Below are 22,679 nucleotides of genomic sequence, written 5' to 3'. Positions count from 1 at the left end.
TTTAATTTTTTTTTTTTTTTTTTTTTTTTTTAATGATAGTCACAGAGAGAGAGAGAGAGGCAGAGACATAGGCAGAGGGAGAAGCAGGCTCCATGCACCGGGAGCCCGATGTGGGATTCGATCCTGGGTCTCCAGAATCGCGCCCTGGGCCAAAGGCAGGCGCCAAACCGCTGTGCCACCCAGGGATCCCGGTTTGTTTTAGCAAGAAAGCAATGTCATTGCTTTCACATGTATAGGACCTACCTTATGAAAGTGAAGTCCATCAAAATTATAAACAATTTGTAATAAAGCAACATCATTTTGGAAGGTATAGTTCTCAAGTAGTTTAAATCAGTTTAAATAATACCTGTATCAGATTGGGACTAAATGAGGCAACATATCTTTTAATCCAGTAGAAAGGGAAAATATACCTGGTCTCATAATTCAGTATAACTATTCTAAACCCTCTTTTTATAGGAGGAAAAAAAGAAACCCTTATCATTTACTTTTCTCTTTATACTGAGTTTTTCATTTCCCAATTCACTATGAATGTTGCCCTTAATCTGCTCTTCAGAGTCCTAGTTACGTAAGATTTTTCTAACGGGCTTACATTTTAGCTCTATTATAGTATCAATTTCTTTTTAATAAAAGGTTAAATATTTAAACGTAATCGTGGAAACCAGTTGTCTTATACCAGTTCTCCTTAATAAAAAAATCACTTTCTGTATTGGTATTTTTTCTCCTGAATTTAATAAATTCCACATTAGTGGTAATAAGTTGAGGCCTAGAACATGTGTCCTATTACAAATGAACAATTGGATATCATTAGGTTGTCCCCTTTCCTCTGTAGATATATCTTTAGGTGTGTTAATCCATTCAGTAGACACATTAATGAGCACTGGTTGAAGTGTAATATTGGAGGAAGTAAGGCTCGTTGACCTCAACATGGAGTTTAATACCTCTAATTAAATTAGGTAGTCCACAGTCAGTATAAAGAAATAGCTGTGCCTCTGGCAAGCTAGAATTATTTATGACTCTGATTCTTTGTTTTAAACTTGATAGAAGAAAATCATTTATATCTATTTTATAGAAACTAATTTTAGTTCTCACTTTTTATTTAAAATATGGTGATTTTGTAAATTATTTTTAAGCATTTTATTTTCTCAGAATGAGAGGTAAATATCCTTGAACCTGTTTAAGTATAGTGTTTTATTTCTTGTGAAGAGAAGCTTTTTCAGGCTCAAGACAATAGCAGCAGAATTTTTAGAACATAGAATCTACTTTTTGAACAAAAGAATCAAACATTCAGTTGAACAAAGAACTCTCTTAGAAATATTATACTACCATATCAAAAATCCTCATATAACCCTAGACAAAGCTATCTGTTCTATAAATTATCTGCGGAAGATTGATGGGAAAAAAAAATCACTTAACTGAGTTTATTTTGTTTACTCTTAAATATCAAACATACTGCAAGCATTAGTATAAAGTGTTCAGAGGAGCTTGTCTCGTTTCTTTGGTCTCCTTGTTCTGGCCACTTAGTGATACTCTGCTTCATAAGTAGCTGAATCACCCTTTTAGAACTTTTATGAAGATCAAGTTGAGATTATTGTAATCCACTTAGAGTCTCCAGTCTATCATTTCCTTCACCCCCCCAAAAGAAGAGAAAGAGGCACTTAAGTCAGTTTCCTCTGAAATATTGTTAGTGTAATAGCACTTCATTTTCTGTTTTGTAATTTGGTCACAATAGTTTCCCAAATACACGAGCTTTAATTGACCTAATTGGTCTGATTTTAATTTTAAATCTATTTTTATTTTGTCTATAAATAAAATTGAAATATATTCTACTTTCCAAAGAACTTTTATGCTAAATATAGTCTGGAAAATGAATTCAAAAACAAATTTAAGAAATAATAATAAAATTTTCATTATTTTAGTAAAAGTGTAGTTAGTATAATTGATTAATAAATGGAATTATAGTTTTAATCCCAAAGTAACAGCCTTACATAATATAATTCTATTTTAATATCTTAGACTCTGTCCTTAACCCCAATTTCTGTAAATATACTTTTATGATAAGAATAGAGGATAGGAGCACCTGGGTGGCTGAGTGGTTGAGCATTTGTCTTTGGCTCAGGTCGTGATCCCCGGGTCCTGGGATCGAGTTCCTCATTAGGTTTCCCACAGGGAGCCTACTTCTCCCTCTGCTTATGTCTCTGCCTCTCTTTCTGTGTCTCTCATGAATAAATAAATAAAATCTTAAAAAAAATTAAAAAGAATAGAGGATAAAGAAACTGGAAAATAAGTGGTTCAGAGTAAATTTATCTCACCATTGCAAATGGTATGATTTGGATGCTATAGCAGTAGGTTTCTATTGTATGTGGAATAAAGTTCTAATTCTTCACTATAGCCTTCAATGCCCTATAATTTGGCCACCTGCCTGCCTATCTCTCTGATCTCATCTCATCTGTTACTTTTCATTTAGCACAATCTAGCCTCACTGGCTATCATCCTAACCTGCCAGCTTGTCAAGCTTATTCCCATCTCAGAGGCTGTACACTTACTGTTCTTTCCATTTGAAATGCTCTTTCTCTACATCATCAGGCTTTTTCATTCTCATTGTTCTGTTCTCAGATTCACATGACAGTTTCTCAGACCTTTCCAAACCATCCTAGCTAAAAGAATCCCCTTCACCCAGCAACACTACCACATTACCCTATTTTATACTCTTTATAGCACTTATACCTCTGGTCACCATCGAAGTGGAATCTTTAAATGGATACCGTAATTGCAGATAATTCTTTTTTCATGCTGTGTGCTATGTAATAACAAAAAAGTTACCTGGATAAGTACTGCGATACTATAACTAGACTTAACCTGATCATGTCTTACTCTAGTTCTTTCTCTGAGCCCTTTCTTAAGTCTCTTTCTTCTGTCATCCTTTTTCTTTCCCATCTGTGTTTCTCCATTTCTTCAACACAACAAGCATATAGACTTGAACCCCCTCTGGTGTTCTTCCAAGAACTGTTAAAGTTCTCATTTAGGTCTAAGTCTAACCAAAAAAGAAGTCATCCCACATGTCTAAAAACTGTTGCTTCTCCTTCTCTAAAACTTCAGATTCCAAAAATTTCCCAATATAATAGCTTTGTTTTTTTGAGTTTCTGTGATGGAAAATATTTTAAAGGAAAATTTCATACCAGGCTTTTGATTATACTAGAAGTCAAGTCCAGTAGGGATTTTCCCTTTTTTTCAGTTGGTTGGTGAAACATTTTAAACCAGTTTTCAAGCTACGGTCTTCTCAAACACATCTTCTACACATAAATCACACAATTCAATAGCATTTTCAAGCTATCTTTTTAATACTTAGCAGTTTGTATTGAGTGCCCACCCCGTTAAGGTAATTATATCCTAAACACCATGCCTATTTAAGAAGCTTTAGTTAATTACTAAAAATGAATGATCCAGACAGCAAGTGGACATATGAAAATATGCATAATCCTAAACCTATGAACCTAAAATCAATAACATGATTGAAGAGTATTTGATAGTTTCTCTTTTGCTACATGTGGGTGTTTGGAAGATGAGGGAAAGAATGAGTGCTTGAGGCAGTATTACTTAGTTTCAGTTTCTACAGGTATACCACTATCTCATAAATTGCCTAACTTAATTAACTTCTCTGCATTCTTCAAGTACCATTATACATCACTTTTCTTTGTTATTTGCATCCAGAGAAGTATATTTAGAGGATTATCTGTCTCATTAATTATTTATTAATTATTTTACTCCGTCTCCTCCACTGGACTTGAAGCTTTGTGAGAGCAGAGACTATGTCTGGTTTGTTTGGGGTTTTTTTCACCATCGTATCTACACTCTAGGCAGCACAACACATTTAGTCAGGTTTCAGTATTTGCTAATGTATGGAGAAAAGTGGATAGGAGGGGGAAAGGCTTTTTAAGAACTCATGAACTACTTCAGGTATGTAGGAGGACTAACATGACCTAAGGCAACAGGAGAGGGAATAGGAAGGAAAGAAAAGAAACAAATGTTCTTTTTTTTTTTTTTTTTTTTTTTTTTTTTTTAAGTGAAGACCTCCTTAGAAGATATTGTAAGGACAACAGAAATTGAAGACTTCCAGATTTTGACCCTCAGTAATTATAATTAGTCATTTGGTCCTTTTAACAGAAATGGGGAAGTCAGAGAGTAAGCTGATGGTGGTGTAGTTACTAAATATGAAATCTAGTCTCCAGCTCCAGATCAATGATATTTTGAGGCATTGAGGAAATCTAGAATTGAATGTAATCTCTGATAATCATGGAAAATGAAAACACAGTCTTAAGATAGACAAACATCTGATTTTCATGAAAGAGTGTGGAACAGTTACTAACTACAAAAATTACTAATATTCATGAGCTCCATGTCAATACTTGACAAAATAGGATTATTCAACAGATGGTTTCTGAGCACTTAGGTAATGAAGTAGTGATCACTAGGAACCACCATGAGTTCACCATAACAAATCACATCAAAGTAACTTAATTTGTTTTAATAGGATTGCTAGATCAGGGAAGGCCATAGACAGTATAAAGCATTTAGCTAAGTTGTTTGTTGTGAACAAGTTGAAGAAATGTGGTCTTAAAAATAGTTCAGTAAGTATATTCATGACTGGTTATATAATCTTACCTAGAGACATAAATTAATTATTAAAGAGACATATAGGAAGGTGGTTAAAGTATGGTTTCTGAAATTAGACTGCCTCGGCTTCATTTCTAACTCTGCCACTTACTAGTCATGTGACATTAGGCAGGTTAATTTATCTTTTTAAGCTTCAATTCCTCACCTGTAAAAACAGGGGTAATAATAATTGTACTTACTCTGTAACATTGTTGTTAAAACTAAATTATGCCAAGGCACTTAGAAGAGTAAGAATTTAATAAATGTTGGCTATTATTCCAACTAGGAGGAACATTCATGATGACTTGCTGTATAAGGCTCTTTGTTACCCAGACTTGTCCCACTTGACATTTTAATCCAAAATCTAATGAAGACACATAAGAAATTGAATATAAGGGTAACCCAAATCTGGGAAAAGATACTGCCAACACATTGAATAGCAGAGTCAGGCTAACAGAAGACTTTGATAGGTTTAAAGATAATCTGAAACTGGCAAGGTGAAATTTGATAAGAATAAATATGAAAATCTCCCTTTAGTTCCAGCAGTCAGTTTTACTTGCTTAGAACTTTGTAATAACAAGACTTAAGAGTTTGAATTGACTACAACTTCTATTTGAGCCAACTCTATAAAAATGTAAAAAATAATTTAGTTAACAGAACAAGGAAGTGATCCTTTGTTGACTGATTGTATTAGAGCATATATTAATAATATGTTCAATTCCGGATACCACAATTTAATAGAAACATCAGTAAACTGAGGTAATAATACAGGATAATGAACAGATTTGTAAGCTAAAGAGTAGGAACTAAGGACACATTTAACATGGAAAAGAAATAATTGAGATGTATATTAGGCCATTCTTCAAATATCTGGAAACATAATATATAGAATATAGACTGGATTTACTTGGTCATATTAGAAGAACTAGCTTTCGGAAGCAAATTTTAGCTCAGTATAAAGAATATTTTGATTGTAGCTCTTTAAAAATGAATGAGCTGGTTCATGAAGGTGTAAATTCCCAACTAGAAGTATTCAGACAGAAGCAGGATTACTTGTCAGGGATACTGCAGTGGGAAATCAGAGCTTTAGGGTCTCTTCCAATGCTGATATTCTATAGTGTATTGAGGACTTCAGTTTTACACATGTTGAATTTCATTTAAGTACTTTATCTTTATGAACTGATTATGGATAATCTCAGCCTATATTATATACCCTGAAATAAAATTATTTCAGCAGCATTTGAAGAGTTGGAAGAATCGTTTGGTTGCCAATCATTTTAACAGATTTATCCCAAAGTCTTGTACTCCATTTCAGAAGTGACTGGCATCTGGGTACAAAAACATATAGGTAGGAATTCTTTGAGAGTCCTCAGAGTATAGAAAAACCTGGAGAGTTATACACAGTACACTTGTAAGTCCATAAAAGATAAACATGAAATAATAAACATGAAATATTATATATATTTATGTTAAATATGTTAAACATACTACTGAAATTTTTCTTAATTTCTGTTACTACTCAAAATTCATTCTTTCAGTAATCTTTCAAAAATTCCTAAGATAATGCATAGCAGTGATTAGCAGTTTCTCACTTTGTGTTTATTATATAGCAGGTTTTAAAGACCTAAGGTTACAAAAACATGCCTAATCAGAACAACATAATTACTCTTTCAAAAATGATAAGGATGTTCTTGAAGCTTTCCCTTCAGAATGCTTGAACATATTTAGAATGACTTTGTTATATGTGTGGTTCTTTGCCACAAGTATCTGTATTACAGCATCTTAGTAAAAATATATTGTTTTTTTCCATTAAACTTCTATAACAGACTTTTAATACTCTGTGGTAGATATTTGAAGACAAGCTGGGTTATAAGATAAAACTTTAGTTGCCCTTTTCTCTCATTTCTTTAGATAAGTGGACACTAGAAATTATAGATAGCTTTGGCAAGAGTTCAAGGGTTAATGTAGCAGATAAATAAAAGGAATTTTCTGTAAATTGAGACCTGCATTATTTCAGTTGTCTTGTCTTTCCTAACCTAACTCATTTAATTTTAAAAAGTAAATACTTAAATTCTTCCTGACAGTGTGCTCAGCTTTTACTATCGTTTATTACTTCAATTATACTTGATATCACTTAGAACAATCTGCCATTTGGAAATCTCAGTATAGCCTGGAGCTTAGTATTAGATCTGGCTGCTATTGTAACATGTACAGCATATGACATTAATGTATCAAAATTAGATTGGATCATCCCTCCTGGTTAAATTTATTTCACATTTCTTTTGTATTCAGTTAACATAAACCTATTAGGGAAGCTGACACATGGGGATGGTTGTATAGGAAGGATATTTTTAAAGTATTTTGATTAAAAAATGAAATTATAGAGCCATGGCTCTTCTAAGTTGTGTAATCCATTTGGTTTTTAAAAATGTCCCAGAGCTCAAGTACTAAATTTTAAATGTATATCATTCAAGGGGTGTGTGTATCTACACATGTGTGTGGTTTGGTGTAAATAATGACAATTAAAATTTATTTTTTTTTTGACAATTAAAATTTAAACAATATTTTGATAGTTAGGCCTAACATCATACAGTAGGAACAATAAGTATGTCTATGGTTTCCAAAAAAGAAAAAAAAATTAATATGCTTAAAACTGAAAAAAAGTCTCCTTAAAAGAAAATAAATATTTGTATACTGTATTTCTAAAATAATAGATTCTATTCCCTAGATTTAACCTGAGTCCTGTCTTACAAAACTTTGAAGTGTCTGAGGGGGCATTTCTTGCTTAGGAATATAATGTTAAAGTTCAGGAATTTGCCTCGTGTTTTCAGATACTTTAATGACATTCATTGTGATTAAGATTTTCTAGATAGCCTGCCATGAGGGACATTAGCACACTGGTTCTTGGCTTTCTTTGTTATGTATTCCTATTTGATAGACTCTCTCCTCTGAAAAATACACAAATAAAATTTTACACATAATTTTCAATATTCACACCCCATGAGCCCAAGTTAAGAACTCCAGGGTAATGGGGTACCTGGCTGGCTCATTTGGTAGAGTGTGCAACTCTTGATCTCTGGCTCATAAATTCGAGCCCCACATTGGGTGTAAAGCTTACTTTAAAAATTTTTTAAAACAATTTCAGGGTTAAGGATAACAGAAGAGAGCCTTTCATTAATTAGACTTCTTGTTTATTGGTTGAAATGACACATTTAACTTTTTTCCTACTCTGTGGTCTTAAAGCCAAGTAGATTACATACTTTAAAAATTGCTTGTATGTTAGCTCATACAGAAAATATTGATGGCATTTATCCTAGTTCTCTCCTCCAAAGCTTCTAAACCTTCAATGTGTCACACATACAGTATGTCAATTTATCTGAAAGTAGTAAAGAAACCCATGTGAGATAAGCACCAAAAATGGACTCAAGTGTTTGTAGTGACAGAATCAATTAATCTACTAAGATAACCAAATTTTATATTAAAATACATGTTTATATGATAATTTCTGTGAAGAAAACTTTACAATTTATTGAAACTCATTACTAATGGGTAATGTATTCATTTTTTAGTAACTTAGAAATCCAACTTTTGGATGTTTTAAATTTTTATAATTTTAATTATCATAATGTTAACTCTTTCTGATTGCCAGAAGCACCTTTGTAAGCAGCACAAAATATATTTAAACAATATCTTGAGAGTCTAACACATTTTAAGAAGTCTGTTTGCCAGAATTTTATACACAACATTTCATAGGCAAACCCTGGAAAAAAACCTGTTGAACCATATACAATCAACTTCCTCTTACTTAATAGATTATTTACCCAGTTTATGAATTATCTATTTCTTTTTCCCTTCTCTTCCTGTTGCCTTCTTTAGGCAATTTTACTGCTCATTAGCCCTTTGAAAGAGTGGTTAGAAAAAAGAAGAATCTTGTATTGCTCATTTTTTTTTAAACATTTAAACAATCTTTTAAAAGGTTTGGTAGTGGGAAACTAGTATGGTTACTAGTTGAGTGTCTATGCTGTATGTGAATATTTTTTATTCTCTGCTTCTCATTGACAGGAGACAGCTGAAAATTTTCTCCTGCAGTGTCTCCAAATATTTTGAATGTTTGTGTTGCATGTGAAAAATGATCAAAGGAAATTCATGAGTTTTTTTAATTTCTTTACTTTTTAATCTTTTTATAGTATGTTGTCAGTAACTGTATGAAAAGCTATATCTTTTTTCTAAAGCACTATCAACTATTTTCTTGGTTTTCCAGTTGAGACATTTGGGAAATGATGAAGTACACATTGTTTGGTCAGAGCATACTAGAGACTACAGGAGAGGAATTATTCCTACAGAATTTGGTGATGTCCTTATTATAATATATCCAATGAAAAATCATATGTTCAGTATTCAAATAATGAAAAAACCAGAGGTAAGAACTCCTTATCCTACACTTCATATATTTTGAGCTCTTTATGGGTTTGTGAGTTTCTCCTTTCAGAAGAATTAAACTAGGCATATCAGGTTGTAAAAACAGAAATGAGACACAGACTCTGGAAACTATGTAAATTGTCTAAGTCTAGTTCAGAAGGAGCTAAAACTGGAAAAATAGCAAAGAAACTGTGTTCAAATGGGAGAAGGCTAAGGTGATACCAGAATAGAAATTCCTCTCTACTATGCTCACAAAAGGATTACCTTTTATTAAGAGGATGATAATAGTTTCCTAAAATATGCAATAAGAAGAAATCACTCCCTTTAGGATAGGAATGTAAGATTCCTGTGTTTTTAGTTGATATATCTTACTAAGGATGTCATGATTATTTAGTCATGTTCCTTAATAAATGAAAGTTCTACAAAGTCAAAAAAAAAAAAAGTTGTTCTAGTTGGATCTCTTATAGCATAGGGTTGAAACACAGTTGCAGAAGTCTTTTCTTTCAAAATAATATTAAAAAAGTATGGTAGTGTTTTGGGGTCTTTCTTTTTTTAATTGAATACTTTTTGAATTTTTGGAAAACGTATTTTTTGACAGTTGATCATGAATCTTTAGAATTTCTTGAATTGTACTAAGTTTCCCATATGTGAATTTAAATTTATAGTCAGATTGTTTAGGGTTTATCTAAACCAGAGGTCAGCAAACTATGGCCCACTTCTATTTTTGTATAGCCTACAGGCCAATAATGGATTTTACATTTTTAATGAGTTTTTTTCTCCTTGTTCTTTTGTTTTTGTTTTTGTTTTGTTTTCAGTGATCTCCCCCCCCCCTCCCCGCCCCCAGTTTTTCTTTTTTAAAAATCAAAGAAGATGGGTTGCCTAAGTGGCTCATTCAGTTAGGCATCTGCCTGCAACTCAGATCATGATCTCAGGGTCCTGGGATCAAGACCAATGTTAGGTTGCCTGCTCAGCAGGGGGAAGGGTAGAGGGGGAGGAGTCTGCTTCTCCTCTCCCTCTGCCACTCCCCCTGCTGGTGCGCTTTCTTTCTCTCAATCTGTGTCAAATAAATAAATAAAATCTTTCTTAAAAATTTAAAAAATACATATCAGGGACAATATATGGCCACAAAGCCTGAAATATTTACTGTATTCTATATTATCCACAGCTCCCATCCTTGCCTTCAGCTGTCATTTGTCCCAACCATATGCAAATAGAATAACTTTGAAACTGTCAGTCATCTGGTAGAAATGACAAATATCAAAGCATAGATATTTTCTAATAAATGTCTCTTAGGTTCTGAAGTAGAACTGGCATCACACAAAAATAATGAAAAACTAACTTGCTGCCTATAAGAATGTATTATCTTTACTAAATTTATGCAGTGGAGGAGAAGGAATTTATTTCCAGTGTTAGATTTTTGTGTACAATTGAGGCTACGAAAATTTGAAAACTGTCAGAGAATATGAATTATTTAGTCAATTAAATGAAGCAAAGTTCTTTTGAATGGGAAACTCTATAGACCTTCAGCATTTTTTGTTTTTTAAGTGTGAATCATGGAGAAGAAATTAGTTTGAATACTATTTCTCCTGAAGGAAAAACTAAAGAGGAAGTAAAACCATTTTTGTGTACAGTGTCTTGATTATTTTAATTTTTAATCTTTCTCCAATATGAATATAAAATTATGTTCTAAATTCTCAACCAGGTTCCTTTCTTTGGTCCACTTTTTGATGGCGCTATTGTGAATGGAAAGGTCCTACCCATTATGGTTCGAGCAACAGCTATAAATGCAAGCCGTGCTCTGAAATCTCTGATTCCATTGTATCAAAACTTGTATCCTTTTCAACATTATGGTTTCTTCTCTAATACATGTCTACTTTCCAAGGTAGGTATTTCTTATGTGTTAGGTGAATTTGTGTTTATTGATATATAGATGATAGAGTTCCTCCCTAGTATTTGAGCAGTTATATTTGAGTGATGTATTTTCTTTTATACACTACTAATGAGTGCTTATCTTTTGGTTAATTATTAGGGCCCCATCAGGGGTACTTTAATACTCTAGAGTACTGCGAGGTACTATACTCTAAATGTATAGAAATAACCAGTCATCATAAAGTATTCAATCTAGTTGAGGAAATATACTGTTTTTAGTGTATATGTGGTAACAGAGTTATGTACAGTGTTCCGGATGTATAATGACAAGCAGCCTCTCAGCTGGAAGAGGGATAGTGGTGTCAGGAAATACTTAGGAGAAATATGAGGATTAAATACTGAAGGATGATGAATAAAGAGTTAATTGGGTGGATGAAATTGAGAGGAGCATTCCAGGCAAAGGGAACAAGATAAAGACATGGAAGTAGGAGAGGATATGGAGTGTTTAAGGACATGGCTTCTGGAGCCAGATTTCTGGACTCAAATGCTGGCCATTACTTCTTTAGCTGTCTAGCCTTGAGCAAATTATTTAACCTCTCTGAGTCTCAGTTTCCATATCTATAAAATGAGAATGATAACATCTAATTCATTGTGTTATGAGAACTGAATGAATCAATACGTATAAAGCTCAGAGCAATGCCTGGGACATAATATGTATACAATTTTAAATTATTTTCTGATATTCCTTTCTAAAACGAATTTGTGTTTCCATGTATCTTTTCTATATGATTAAAAGCATTTCAGTTATTTTTCTTTTACTTAATAAATTGTTAAGCTTTATAGGGAAGGTTTTTTAAAGTATCCTATGTTCTGTTCCACATGAAATGGATTTATTGTAAGTCTGCCACATATATTCTCTTTTGATGATGAAAATTTACTTAAGCAGTCTGATTCCTATGTAATTTCTCCTGTATTCTGACACTGTGAAATGGAATTATAGGTGGACCGTGGCATTATTATACATTGATTAAGCTTAAGGACATGGATATAGCATTTATTAGTGACAGTTATATCTTCACTTTAAGTTGAAAGCTCAGATTTGAAGTGTCATTGTTGTAAAATGTAATGATTCTATTTATTATTCCATAATATCTCTAGAGAGTTATATACAGATTATATAGATACATACAGATATATACAAGGAATATACAGATTATTACCCATAAACTAATTTTATCCACATTGTCAACTCCTCTGAGGTTGTCTTCTTTCAGATTTTTGCCTCCTTACAGTTTGCCTCATCCTGATGTTCACTTAAGGTTAGTGTCCTCCACCATTTCATTTAAGACACAGTTGAAAGAATGCCTTAAATCTTTTGGGAAAATGGGCAATCCCGGTGGCGCAGTGGTTTAGTGCCGCCTGCAGCCCGGGGTGTGATCCTGGAGACCTAGGATCAAGTCCCGCGTCGGGCTCCCTGCATGGAGCCTGCTTCTCCGTCTGCCTGTGACTCTGCCTCTCTCTCTCTCTCTCTCTCTCTCTCTCTCTCTCTTTCTGAATAAATAAATAAAATCTTTAAAAAAAAATCTTTTGGGAAAGTGATGAGAGAGATTAGATTGTAGGACAAGCTGAGTGAAGTAAGCCAGTCGGAGAAGGACAAACATTATATGTTCTCATTCATTTGGGGAATATAAATAATAGTGAAAGGGAATATAAGGGAAGGGGGAAGAAATGTGTGGGAAATATCAGAAAGGGAGACAGAACGTAAAGACTGCTAACTCTGGGAAACGAACTAGGGGTGGTAGAAGGGGAGGAGGGCGGGGGGTGGGAGTGAATGGGTGACGGGCACTGGGGGTTATTCTGTATGTTAGTAAATTGAACACCAATAAAAAATAAATTAAAAAAAAAAGATTGTAGGACAAAGCTGTATTTGCCTCTTGTGTCATAAAACAGGAACTAATTTTTTTTTAGCAAACACAAGCTATTTCTGGTCCAAGGTACAAACATTTAAGATGCATACCTTACCAAGTAGCAGAATTAAAAGTATTGGGGCTATGGCTTAATTTCTTTTTCCTGCACCTAAGTTCATACTCTTGAGAACTACTTCGGATTTGCATGTTATACTAGAGGTATGGTGGCTGGATTTGCAGTTAGAAAATAATTGATTTTAACTCAAGCTCTGCCTTGTGATCTTAGGCTAGTCACAAAATTTCTAAACTTCACTTTCTTTATAAAAAAGATAATACCCATCTCAAAATTATTCTGAAGATTAAATGAAGTAATGAATTTAGATGTGCTTAGTAAATGAAATAAGGTACATTATTTTGTGGAGAGATTAATTCTGTTATGTGTAAAGATTACAGTCAGTATTAAAACAACTCAACCCAAAACCAAGGAATTTTTTAATTGAGTTTTTATGTTTGGTTGGTTGGTAGGTTAATTGATTGAATTGGATTTTCAGGCCTGTTTCTTGAAGTTTTTTAATAGTTAATCTTTCTGAGACATTAATACATACCACATTGGAAAAAATTTCTAAGATGAAGAGAGATAATTTCAGATGAAAAGAATAAACATGAACACTTCATTTACACAGCAAATACGAGCAATTTCCTTCAGTGAGACCATTTCTGGAACACTCAGAATAAAAACATAAAATCAGACAGATCAAAGAAATTTTTCTTGACTCAGAAGCTTGAATTTAGAAGGTATATGGAAATTATTTCTCCATACTATTTAAAGATATAATAAAGGTGCTCCTAGCCTTTACTAATCTGAGAAATACATAGTCACCTTTTACAAGGATTCACAAAGTTCTATATTGATTCTAAATGTCAGGGGAAATGATCTCATACAGGTAGATTACTTGATTTTTAAATGCAACCTTATATACTAAATTACAACTAGGTGTTTTTAAGATTTTGAAATATAAATGTCTTTAACTTTTAAATAAAAAATACATATCAGAAATACCTTAAAATGTATGTTTTTGAGGAATCAGGTAGGTTTCCATTAAGGAAAAAAATCATGTGTTCTAAAACAGATCAATAGAACTTAACAGAAATTACGACAGAAATTGAAATAGAAGTAGGCTTTGAAAACCACCAGTTACTACTTTAATCCTCATAAGAGAAATAAAGGGATAAAAGAATATATAATAAACTCACTTATATTTAGATAATTGTACTGCTGTGTTAGTTATTTTATGCCCAATAAAAGTACCCACTAAGATTCCACAGCATAAATTGTGCTATTTATGATCATTAAATACAGTTTAAATTTTATCCTGGGAACATCTTCTGTAACTATGAATCTAATGTTGTTCACTAAATGAGGACAATATTGATTGTCATATGCTGTCCAAATCGATCATGCTGGCAGCCAGAATTACAGTAATCTGTCAGTATTGATGACTGTCTTTCAAGCTTTGAAACCTCTCCTTCACTTCACTTGTCATTTCTTGCATTACTTGTACTTGAAAAGCATTTTCTTGCAACCTCGGTCTTTGTCAGCTGGGTGATTTTTTTTTTTTTTTTTTTTTTTTTTTTGTCTCGAGCCCAATTTGTTGGTTTGATCATGCAATTAGAATTGAAATGCAATGCCTGGGAGGAAGAATAGGCAGGTTCTAGGCAGGTTCTGGGTAACCAGTGGACCTGAGGGGTATTTCAGGTTGATCTTAGACATCATTTGTTAGTTACCTGTTGAGTGTGTGTGTGTGTGTGTGTGTGTGTGTGTGTGTTGGGGTTGGGTTGTTGGTTTTGGATTGGGGGGGCTTTTTTTGCAATGAGAATAACAATTTCATAATATTAATTTCATGATCTTAGCTATCATAACTCTAAACCTTAAATAAAAATTTTAAGCAATTTTTTTGTTACACTCCTAGAGACATTTCAACTGTACAAATGTTAAATATGATGCTTCATGTGTGTACTGTTTCTATTTTTTAACAGATTCATTACACAAAGAAATTTTCAGAAGTTACAGTATATAATCATGTTGAGAAACAGAATCATAGGATGTAGATATATACATACATAAAGAGAAAAAGATTAATTTTAAGGAATTAGCTCACATACTTGTGGGGACTGGCAAGTCTGAAATCTGCAGGAGTTCTTAGGTAGAGTTGATATTATAATCTGAGTCAGAAAGCATCTGGAGGTAGAATTCCTTGCTTCCGTGGGGACCTCAGTTTTTTCTCTTAGGGCCTTTAACTGATTGGTTGAGGCCTGCCTACCCACATATATTATGGAGGATAATCTGCTTTACTCAAAGTCTCTTGGTTTTAAATGGTAATCATGTCTGAAGAAATACCTTCACAGCAACACAAAGTCTGGTGTTTAAGAACTGGATACCATGGGGATCCCTGGGTGGCGCAGCGGTTTAGCGCCTGCCTTTGGCCCAGGGCGCGATCCTGGAGACTCAGGATCGAATCCCACGTCGGGCTCCCGGTGCATGGAGCCTGCTTCTCCCTCTGCCTGTGTCTCTGCCTCTCTCTCTCTGTGTGTGACTATCATAAATAAATAAAAATTAAAAAAAAATAAAAAAGAACTGGATACCATGACCTAGCCAAGTTGACATAAAATTAACTGTCTCACATATCCCATTTTTCTTCATTTTTTCTTTTTAACCTTTTGTACTGTAAAATATAATTTGAAATAAGTATATTATTCTAAATGTAGTATATGGTGAATAATTACAATTTAACCACCACCATCTCAAGAAATAAAACTGTACTATTCTCTATCAAAAATATTTACTGATCACTTTTATGATAGTGGTAAAAATTTGAGAAACACGTAGAGACAAATCATAATTGACCCTTGAACAACATAGGTTTGAACTGCTCAGGTCCACTTATTTATGGCTTTTTTTTTTTATAAAATACTGTATAGTATTGTAAATGTATTTTTTTCCTCCTTATGATTTTAATAGTTTCTTTTTTCTAGTTTATTTTAAGAATACAGTATGAGGGGATCCTCTGGGTGGCTCAGTGGTTTAGCACCTGCCTTCGGCCCAGGGTGTGATCCTGGAGTCCTGGGATCAATTCCCGCATCAGCCTCCCTGCGTGGAGCCTGCTTCTCCCTCTGCCTGTGTCTCTGCCTCTCTCTCTCTCTCTCTCTCTCTCTCTCTCTCTCTCCCCCCCTCATGAATAAATAAATAAAATCTAAAAAAAACTACATTATGAAATGCATGTAACATTCAAAATATGTGTTAATAAACTGTCATCAGTAAGGCTCTGATCAGCAGTAAGCTATTAGTAGTTAAGTTTTGGGGAGTTAAAAGATTTGGGGGATGCATGGGGTATTGGCCCCCCAACCTGCATGTTCAACAGACAGCTGTAGATGGTAATTTTTTTCTCCAATAAGCTTATAATTTAATAGTGGGGAAAATAATATGCAAATTAATAATTATAACACAAGATAAAATGTGACATGGTAGGGTTATAGATAAAATGCTCTGGGAGTTCTAAGGAAGAAGTTATTACTTTCGGAGTAAAAAATAAAGGAAGAATGCATAGAAAATCTGGTCCTCAGAGGGTGAGATTTTAGTAGATGGAATGCAATATGTCTATTATAATTCTTGTAATTTATATCTAGGGGCTTTGTATGTATACATATAATATATACATGATATTATGAAATATACAGTATGGGGGATATTACAAAATTCAATGGCATCTTTAAAAAACACGTTCTTCCTAGGTTTAATATTCTTTCCTACCCATCCAATATTATTTGATTTGTTCTAATCTGTTTAGATTTGACCTTTTTATAAATGCCAGAATTGGGTTTCTGTTTAACTTTATCAGACAAATTACCAGAAGTCAATGATCATTCTTCAATTAGTCACAGTTTGTTATCCCTACAGTTCTACTACTCACATGTAAGGAACTTGTTGCAAAAGTATGAGAGCCAAAATGAAATGAAATGTAATTGATTGGCTCCACTAATGTAGTTTGCCATTCATTATGATAGAACATTATAAAACCTCTTAGGGAGGCCCATCAATATTGCTGCCATTTCGTGTTAGAAGAAAGTGAGTTTATTGAGAAACTACATAATTTTATGTATATTGTCTTTTGAAGATTATTTCTTCAGAAGATCATATTCATAAATATGGACTGCCCTTAATTTATCAATTATATTTTAAAATGTGGAAGCAGGGGCACCTGGGTGACTCAGTTGGTTAAGCGGTCTTGCCTTCAGTTCAGGTCATGATCTCAGGGTCCTAGATCCAGCCCCACATACAGCTCCCTGCTCTCCTCCTCACTTGTGCTCTCTGTTGCTCAGTCCTCTTTCTTAAATAAATAAAAATCTTAAAAAAAATAATAAAATGTGGAAGCTGATTGTTGGCAAATCAGCCTGGGTTTCAAAGTCCAGAACCACTTATTGTGTCACTCTTTGTCTAATTTTATTTTAATCTGTAAAAAGAGCACCAAATTTAAGACTGTTTAAGGATTAAATGAAATTATCTACATGAAGCACTAAGCAGCCTGTTATGTAGCAAGAGCTCAAAAATTGGTAGTTACCTGATAGTTGATGATATTTATTACGTTCTGCATTGGAAGTATTCCTCTAAAATAAAACGTAAGTATGCTAAAAGACTTGTGATAACTCTTGACTGTGTATTGAAATTCTTATGTGAATTCTTTTTTTTTTTAATTTTTATTTATTTATGATAGTCACAGAGAGAGAGAGAGAGAGGCAGAGACACAGGCAGAGGGAGAAGCAGGCTCCATGCACCGGGAGCCTGATGTGGGATTCGATCCCGGGTCTCCAGGATCGCGCCCTGGGCCAAAGGCAGGCGCCAAACCGCTGCGCCACCCAGGGATCCTCTTATGTGAATTCTTTAACTACATGCAAGCAGTTCTTATTAGCTTAACCCTCCAAACCTCCTATTTCTTATTGCATTTGTCAAACATACCTGTACTCCTTCCAGCTCTGCCTCTCATCCTTGCTCTCATCTCCCATCACACTGACACCCTTTATGTGTCTAGCTAGACCATATTTATCATCCCTGAATGCCTGTCTCTTTTTGTTTTTGCCCCAAGAATGCCCTTCTACTATCTTTCACCTAACATACTCGTTCTGCATGACCCAAACTTTGTATTAAAAAAAAAAAAGTTTCCTTCACTAAGCAACACACTGCCTTATAATATACAGTTATATTTTTGTATATAATATACAAAATATACCTATATTAAGTAGGTATATTTTGATATCTACAAAGTAGGTATATTTTGCTATAGGGCTTATTGTGTGCGCACATATTAATAAGCCTTATCCTGGTTGTAGTAACTTCTAGCACAGCGATAAGTGGCTAGCAATTTGTTGTAAGTAGTACAGGACAGGGTAGATGGATTCATGGGTAGATGGATTAACCATTTTTCATTTTTCTTTTTTAACAAAATTTCTGTTCATTTCCCAATATACTTTTAAAAATAAGTTGCTTGTTGTTATAATTGGTAGTTTGTATTAGTCTAGGCTACAAATATAAGAGCATGCTGGATAGAAAGAAAAGGAAACCTAAGAACAGTAGAAACTGCCTCTGATACATGAATAAGCCAGAATAGCATACACACAAAGGTGTATTTTGACTGATTCATCATTATATTTTTATTAAGAGGTCATTACAGTTTAATGAAAATAATTTTCAGAGATCAATAGTCGATGAGGTTTTTCCCTCCACTTCTTGGGGAGTGGGGGGAGGTGGAGGGGAGGGGACAGGCAGGCTCTGTCAAGGAGAAAAATGAGCCAAGACACCTGTGTCTTCATGAAGTGACAGATGTTGTCTTAGGAAGAGTACAATTTAGTGTCCCTGGCCTCCACTCCCTAAGGACAGAGGCAGCAGTGGCTATAGTCCTGAAGGCTTACACTTCCTGCTGAATGGCAAGGAAGGCCTTAGGAGAGCTGGGAGGGGCAGCTATGGGAGTCTACATACTGCTGAGGTCCTCAGTTTTACTTCTTGAACCTTTGCACCCCCTACATCAGTGATTCCCATTAGGAGCTCTCAATATCTTAAGTGCCATTCTTTCTACATACTTTCTAAGTGAAAGTCTTTTTTTTTTTTTTTTTCTAAGTGAAAGTCTTAAACTTCATGGACAAATTGGTTATTTGTTACAAACTCTAAGATTTACAATTATAGTCATTCATACTTCAAAAGAAGAATTCTTTACATAAAATGTCTTATCAACTAAGTTATCCAGGCTTTGTGACTTTTGAAATGCTTGCAGCCCTTGTGCCTTTGATATTAACCATTGTGGTGGGACCTCTCTAAGATCACACAAACGTTCTTATTTACTGAACAATGTGCTCTGTAATGGGAGCATTTCAGTCTCCTGTGTTAAAGAGGCGGACATCACTATTTAAAGTTTTGTTGTTGTTGTTTTGAAAAGCTTGTGATTAAACATCCCCCTCCCCTGGCCTAAACCTTACAGTCTGTGCACACAGAGTAATTATTTAAACAGGGACCCTGGATATGTAAAACACTTCTGTTATGACTCTAATATATTCTTTTATTCAGCTGTTCTTTTTTAAAAATGGCAATATATGCCAATTGATGATGTTATTGGTATTTTGAGAGATTTCCTTAAAATGATTGTGGGAATATTTTATTGCATACCTTTCAAGATGTTAGTTTTGGTCTAGCAAATCCGCCTTTGCCTTTAAAAAGGATATAAAGGGGGCAGCCCAGGTGGCTCAGCGGTTTAGCGCTGCCTTCAGCCCAGGGTGTGATCCTGGAGACCCACGTCAGGCTTCCTGCATGGAGCCTGTTTCTCCCTCTGGCTGTGTCTCTGCCTCTCTCTCTGTGTCTCTCATGAATAAATAAATAAAATCTTTAAAAAAAAGATATAAAGGCAATAAATATAAGTCTCTCTGATATGTAATAAAGTTTTGATGATAATGTTTATTCTATAGAATTATACCAATGAAAATGGCATCTTCTAATATTCTCTAGAGATGATCACTTTACTAATATAGACCAATAATAATTACTTTTGCTATATTTAAATAATGGGAGCTCACAAAAATGACTTCAGGATATGACCAGCTTCTTTTTCTATTTCATTATATTAATTCTAGAGATATTTTCAATTTTTATTCTCTTATAGAACACATAATGCACCAATGACAGATTTAAGTATTTAAGTATTTTTAAAAGCTATATTGAACAACATCAAAATGACCTTAAAATAAGGCCAAAATCCTAAAATAAGTATGTTTAAGATCCTCTCAGAAATAAAGGAATAAAATCTATAAAATAAGTCTATATAAAAGGGACAAAGTGGCTATCTCAATAGAAGTTGAGTGGCATTCAAACTTGTTCATGTAAAAATAAATAAAAGTCTATTATTTATTTCTTCACCCAAAACAAAGGTCACTAAGCACTTTGGGATCTTTCAATTATTCACAAATATTTCTTGACTACCTGCTATATAGGAGACACTGTGGAAGAAAAACTAGGGATAGAAAGATAGTCACTACTTTCATGGGGCTTATACTCTGGATGGGTATGGGTGAATGTGTGAATGAGTGAGTATTGAGTAAATGAAGTGCCCTCTGGTGAAGAGTCCAGCAGTGGTGATATCTACAAAGTAGGATGGTAAACGTGATTAATTTTATTACAGTGAGAGAGGATAGTGGGGAGGAGGAAATTAGGAATAGTTTTACCAAGGAAGCATGAAAAGATGAAAGTGTAATGTGACTAAAAAATACAAGGAGGAAAAAAACAAAAGAAATACAAGGAGGTCCTCAGTATTGGGTGGTATAAAGCAAAGGGAAGAGTAATAGCAGATGAAGTCCAAACCAGATAACGCAGTGAAGCAGGAAAACAAAACATAAACTTGGTTTTCTAATGTTACTACCAATAATATAACAGCCAGTGTCTAAGGTGACAGTTCCTCCTGCTTTTATATAATTTTTGCTTCTTGAATAGCAGAGCACAGCTTGAACGTATTTTCCTTTTCTAAAATGAGTTGGTTTATAGATTAAATAAAATATTTTAATGCTTAGTCATAGAGTAATTTCCAAGCTAATTACAGTAATAGCTAGTTGTATTTTTCTTAATAAGACTTAGAAGTTTTTTAAGTGTTTGATAATATTTACATATATTTGCCAGAGCATTTGAGATTTTCATAATCTCAAGTCTTATGATAGACTCACATTCTTGCATACAAACCTTTACACTTTTCCTGTAAAGTACTTTTATATCATATTGTGCTTTTACACATTATTATGCTTTTTTATGTTACTGATAAATGAGGATTTTTTTAATTCTATTTGTATAGTATATTGTCTTCATGGCAAAAATAGCAAAGGAAAAGAAAGCACTACCACCATCTTAACCTGTTGTGTCAAGTCCAATGTGGCAGTATGGTCCACATATACCAGTCTTAACAGTTGGATCATATCATAGTGCATACTGTACAAGGAAGTAGAGAACTCTATCAGGTGTTGGGCAAACTGTCTTTAAAAATTACAAAATGAAGTTTCTCTGCTTCCATCTTTATTAAATTTTCACCTGTGATAGAACAGGGACTTTTTTTTCCTCTGTTAAACCCTTACTTTTTTAATATTAGTGATGAAGGTGCACTGGTATGTTCACATTATCCTTCCCTACACCTAGTACATACTGTACAAGTTTTATTCTAGTCTTTGTTTAAATATAAAAACAGCAGTAGATTTAGATGCTATTTGCGGATTTCAGAGTGCAAAGAATGAAGGATAGAAAGCTGAAATTAGTCTCTAACCTTGTTTGACATAGGAATTGCAGTGCTTTTAATCCTTTCTTTCCCTTTTACTAAACATAAGGTGTTTGCCATTGAATTTTTAATAACTCAATAATGGAATTAAAATTAAACTATGGGTCACAAATCTCTCCCCCATTTTCTTCTAACTGCTTTTCCTCTCAAACACTAGAATACAGCCTATTTAAATCTTAACTTTTGCTTGCCAAACCACTGTTACCGTCCATCTGTTCATGCCAATTGTAAAGAAGGTTCGGTTTTTAGTGAAGCTTTGCATTTCACATAAGGTATGTGAAGTGAAATTTCACAAGGGACATGATGGATCCTGATTCATAGTGATAAACCTTTGGGGCCATCAGGGTTGGCATATGGTCCAGTATGATATGAAGGCTTGGGTTCCCTGGCTTCACTTCTTTGGCGTGAAGCTGATAAAACCTGGCTCTTGAGTATTATTTCACTGGACACCAATCATGGGCAGCAGGAACTGCCCATTTAACTCTCTGTGGGAAGGAAGCCCAGAGAGCATTCACAATGGTACCATTGTTGAGTTGCAAACTGCTCTGAACAGCTTGACAGCACTAGGGAGGAGGGGAAGGGGTTGCTTTACTAATTGCTGTTCAGAATAGAGAAGGAGCAAAAATAGCTGTTGTAGAACTGATGTTTGTACATTTACTTACTCTTTTGATAGGAGTGTTGACTTTTATTTAGCACATACCTACTATAAAAAAAAAAAGCAAATATATTTAAGCAACCACCTGTAGTAATTCCTTGTTAACATGGCCATTATCTATTTTAAACCCACAAGATTAAAATAAAGGAAAAGTCAGTTTTGCTTTATATTTTTTATATTTAGATGAAAATATATTTTTTAATCTTAACCAAAATTCTTTAAGATAAGGAAAAATGGATTAAAACCACCACAATCCATATCTCAGATAAAAGACAAATTTGGCCTATTTCCTTTATACCATGTTTTTTTAGAATTCCCAAATATCTGAAT

At 33.9% G+C, this 22,679-nt stretch overlaps 1 protein-coding gene across 13 annotated transcripts in view; it reads left to right on the top strand.

The window, feature by feature from the left end:
• RALGAPA1 (Ral GTPase activating protein catalytic subunit alpha 1) overlaps positions 1-22,679 on the top strand; it is a 242,244-nt gene that overhangs the window by 201,249 nt on the left and 18,316 nt on the right. For all 13 annotated transcript variants that reach the window (XM_072838277.1, XM_072838278.1, XM_072838267.1 and 10 more), the window contains 2 exons: positions 8,912-9,070; positions 10,772-10,899. In XM_072838277.1, the coding sequence (XP_072694378.1) occupies positions 8,912-9,070; positions 10,772-10,899 (287 nt within the window). The remainder of the gene's footprint in view (positions 1-8,911; positions 9,071-10,771; positions 10,900-22,679) is intronic.

This window comes from Canis lupus, chromosome 9, assembly GCF_048164855.1.
Source record: "Canis lupus baileyi chromosome 9, mCanLup2.hap1, whole genome shotgun sequence".
In the NCBI taxonomy this organism is placed as follows: Eukaryota; Metazoa; Chordata; class Mammalia; order Carnivora; family Canidae; genus Canis; species Canis lupus.
Note: the sequence above shows the minus strand (reverse complement) of the source record. Positions and strands in the feature narration are given on the sequence as shown.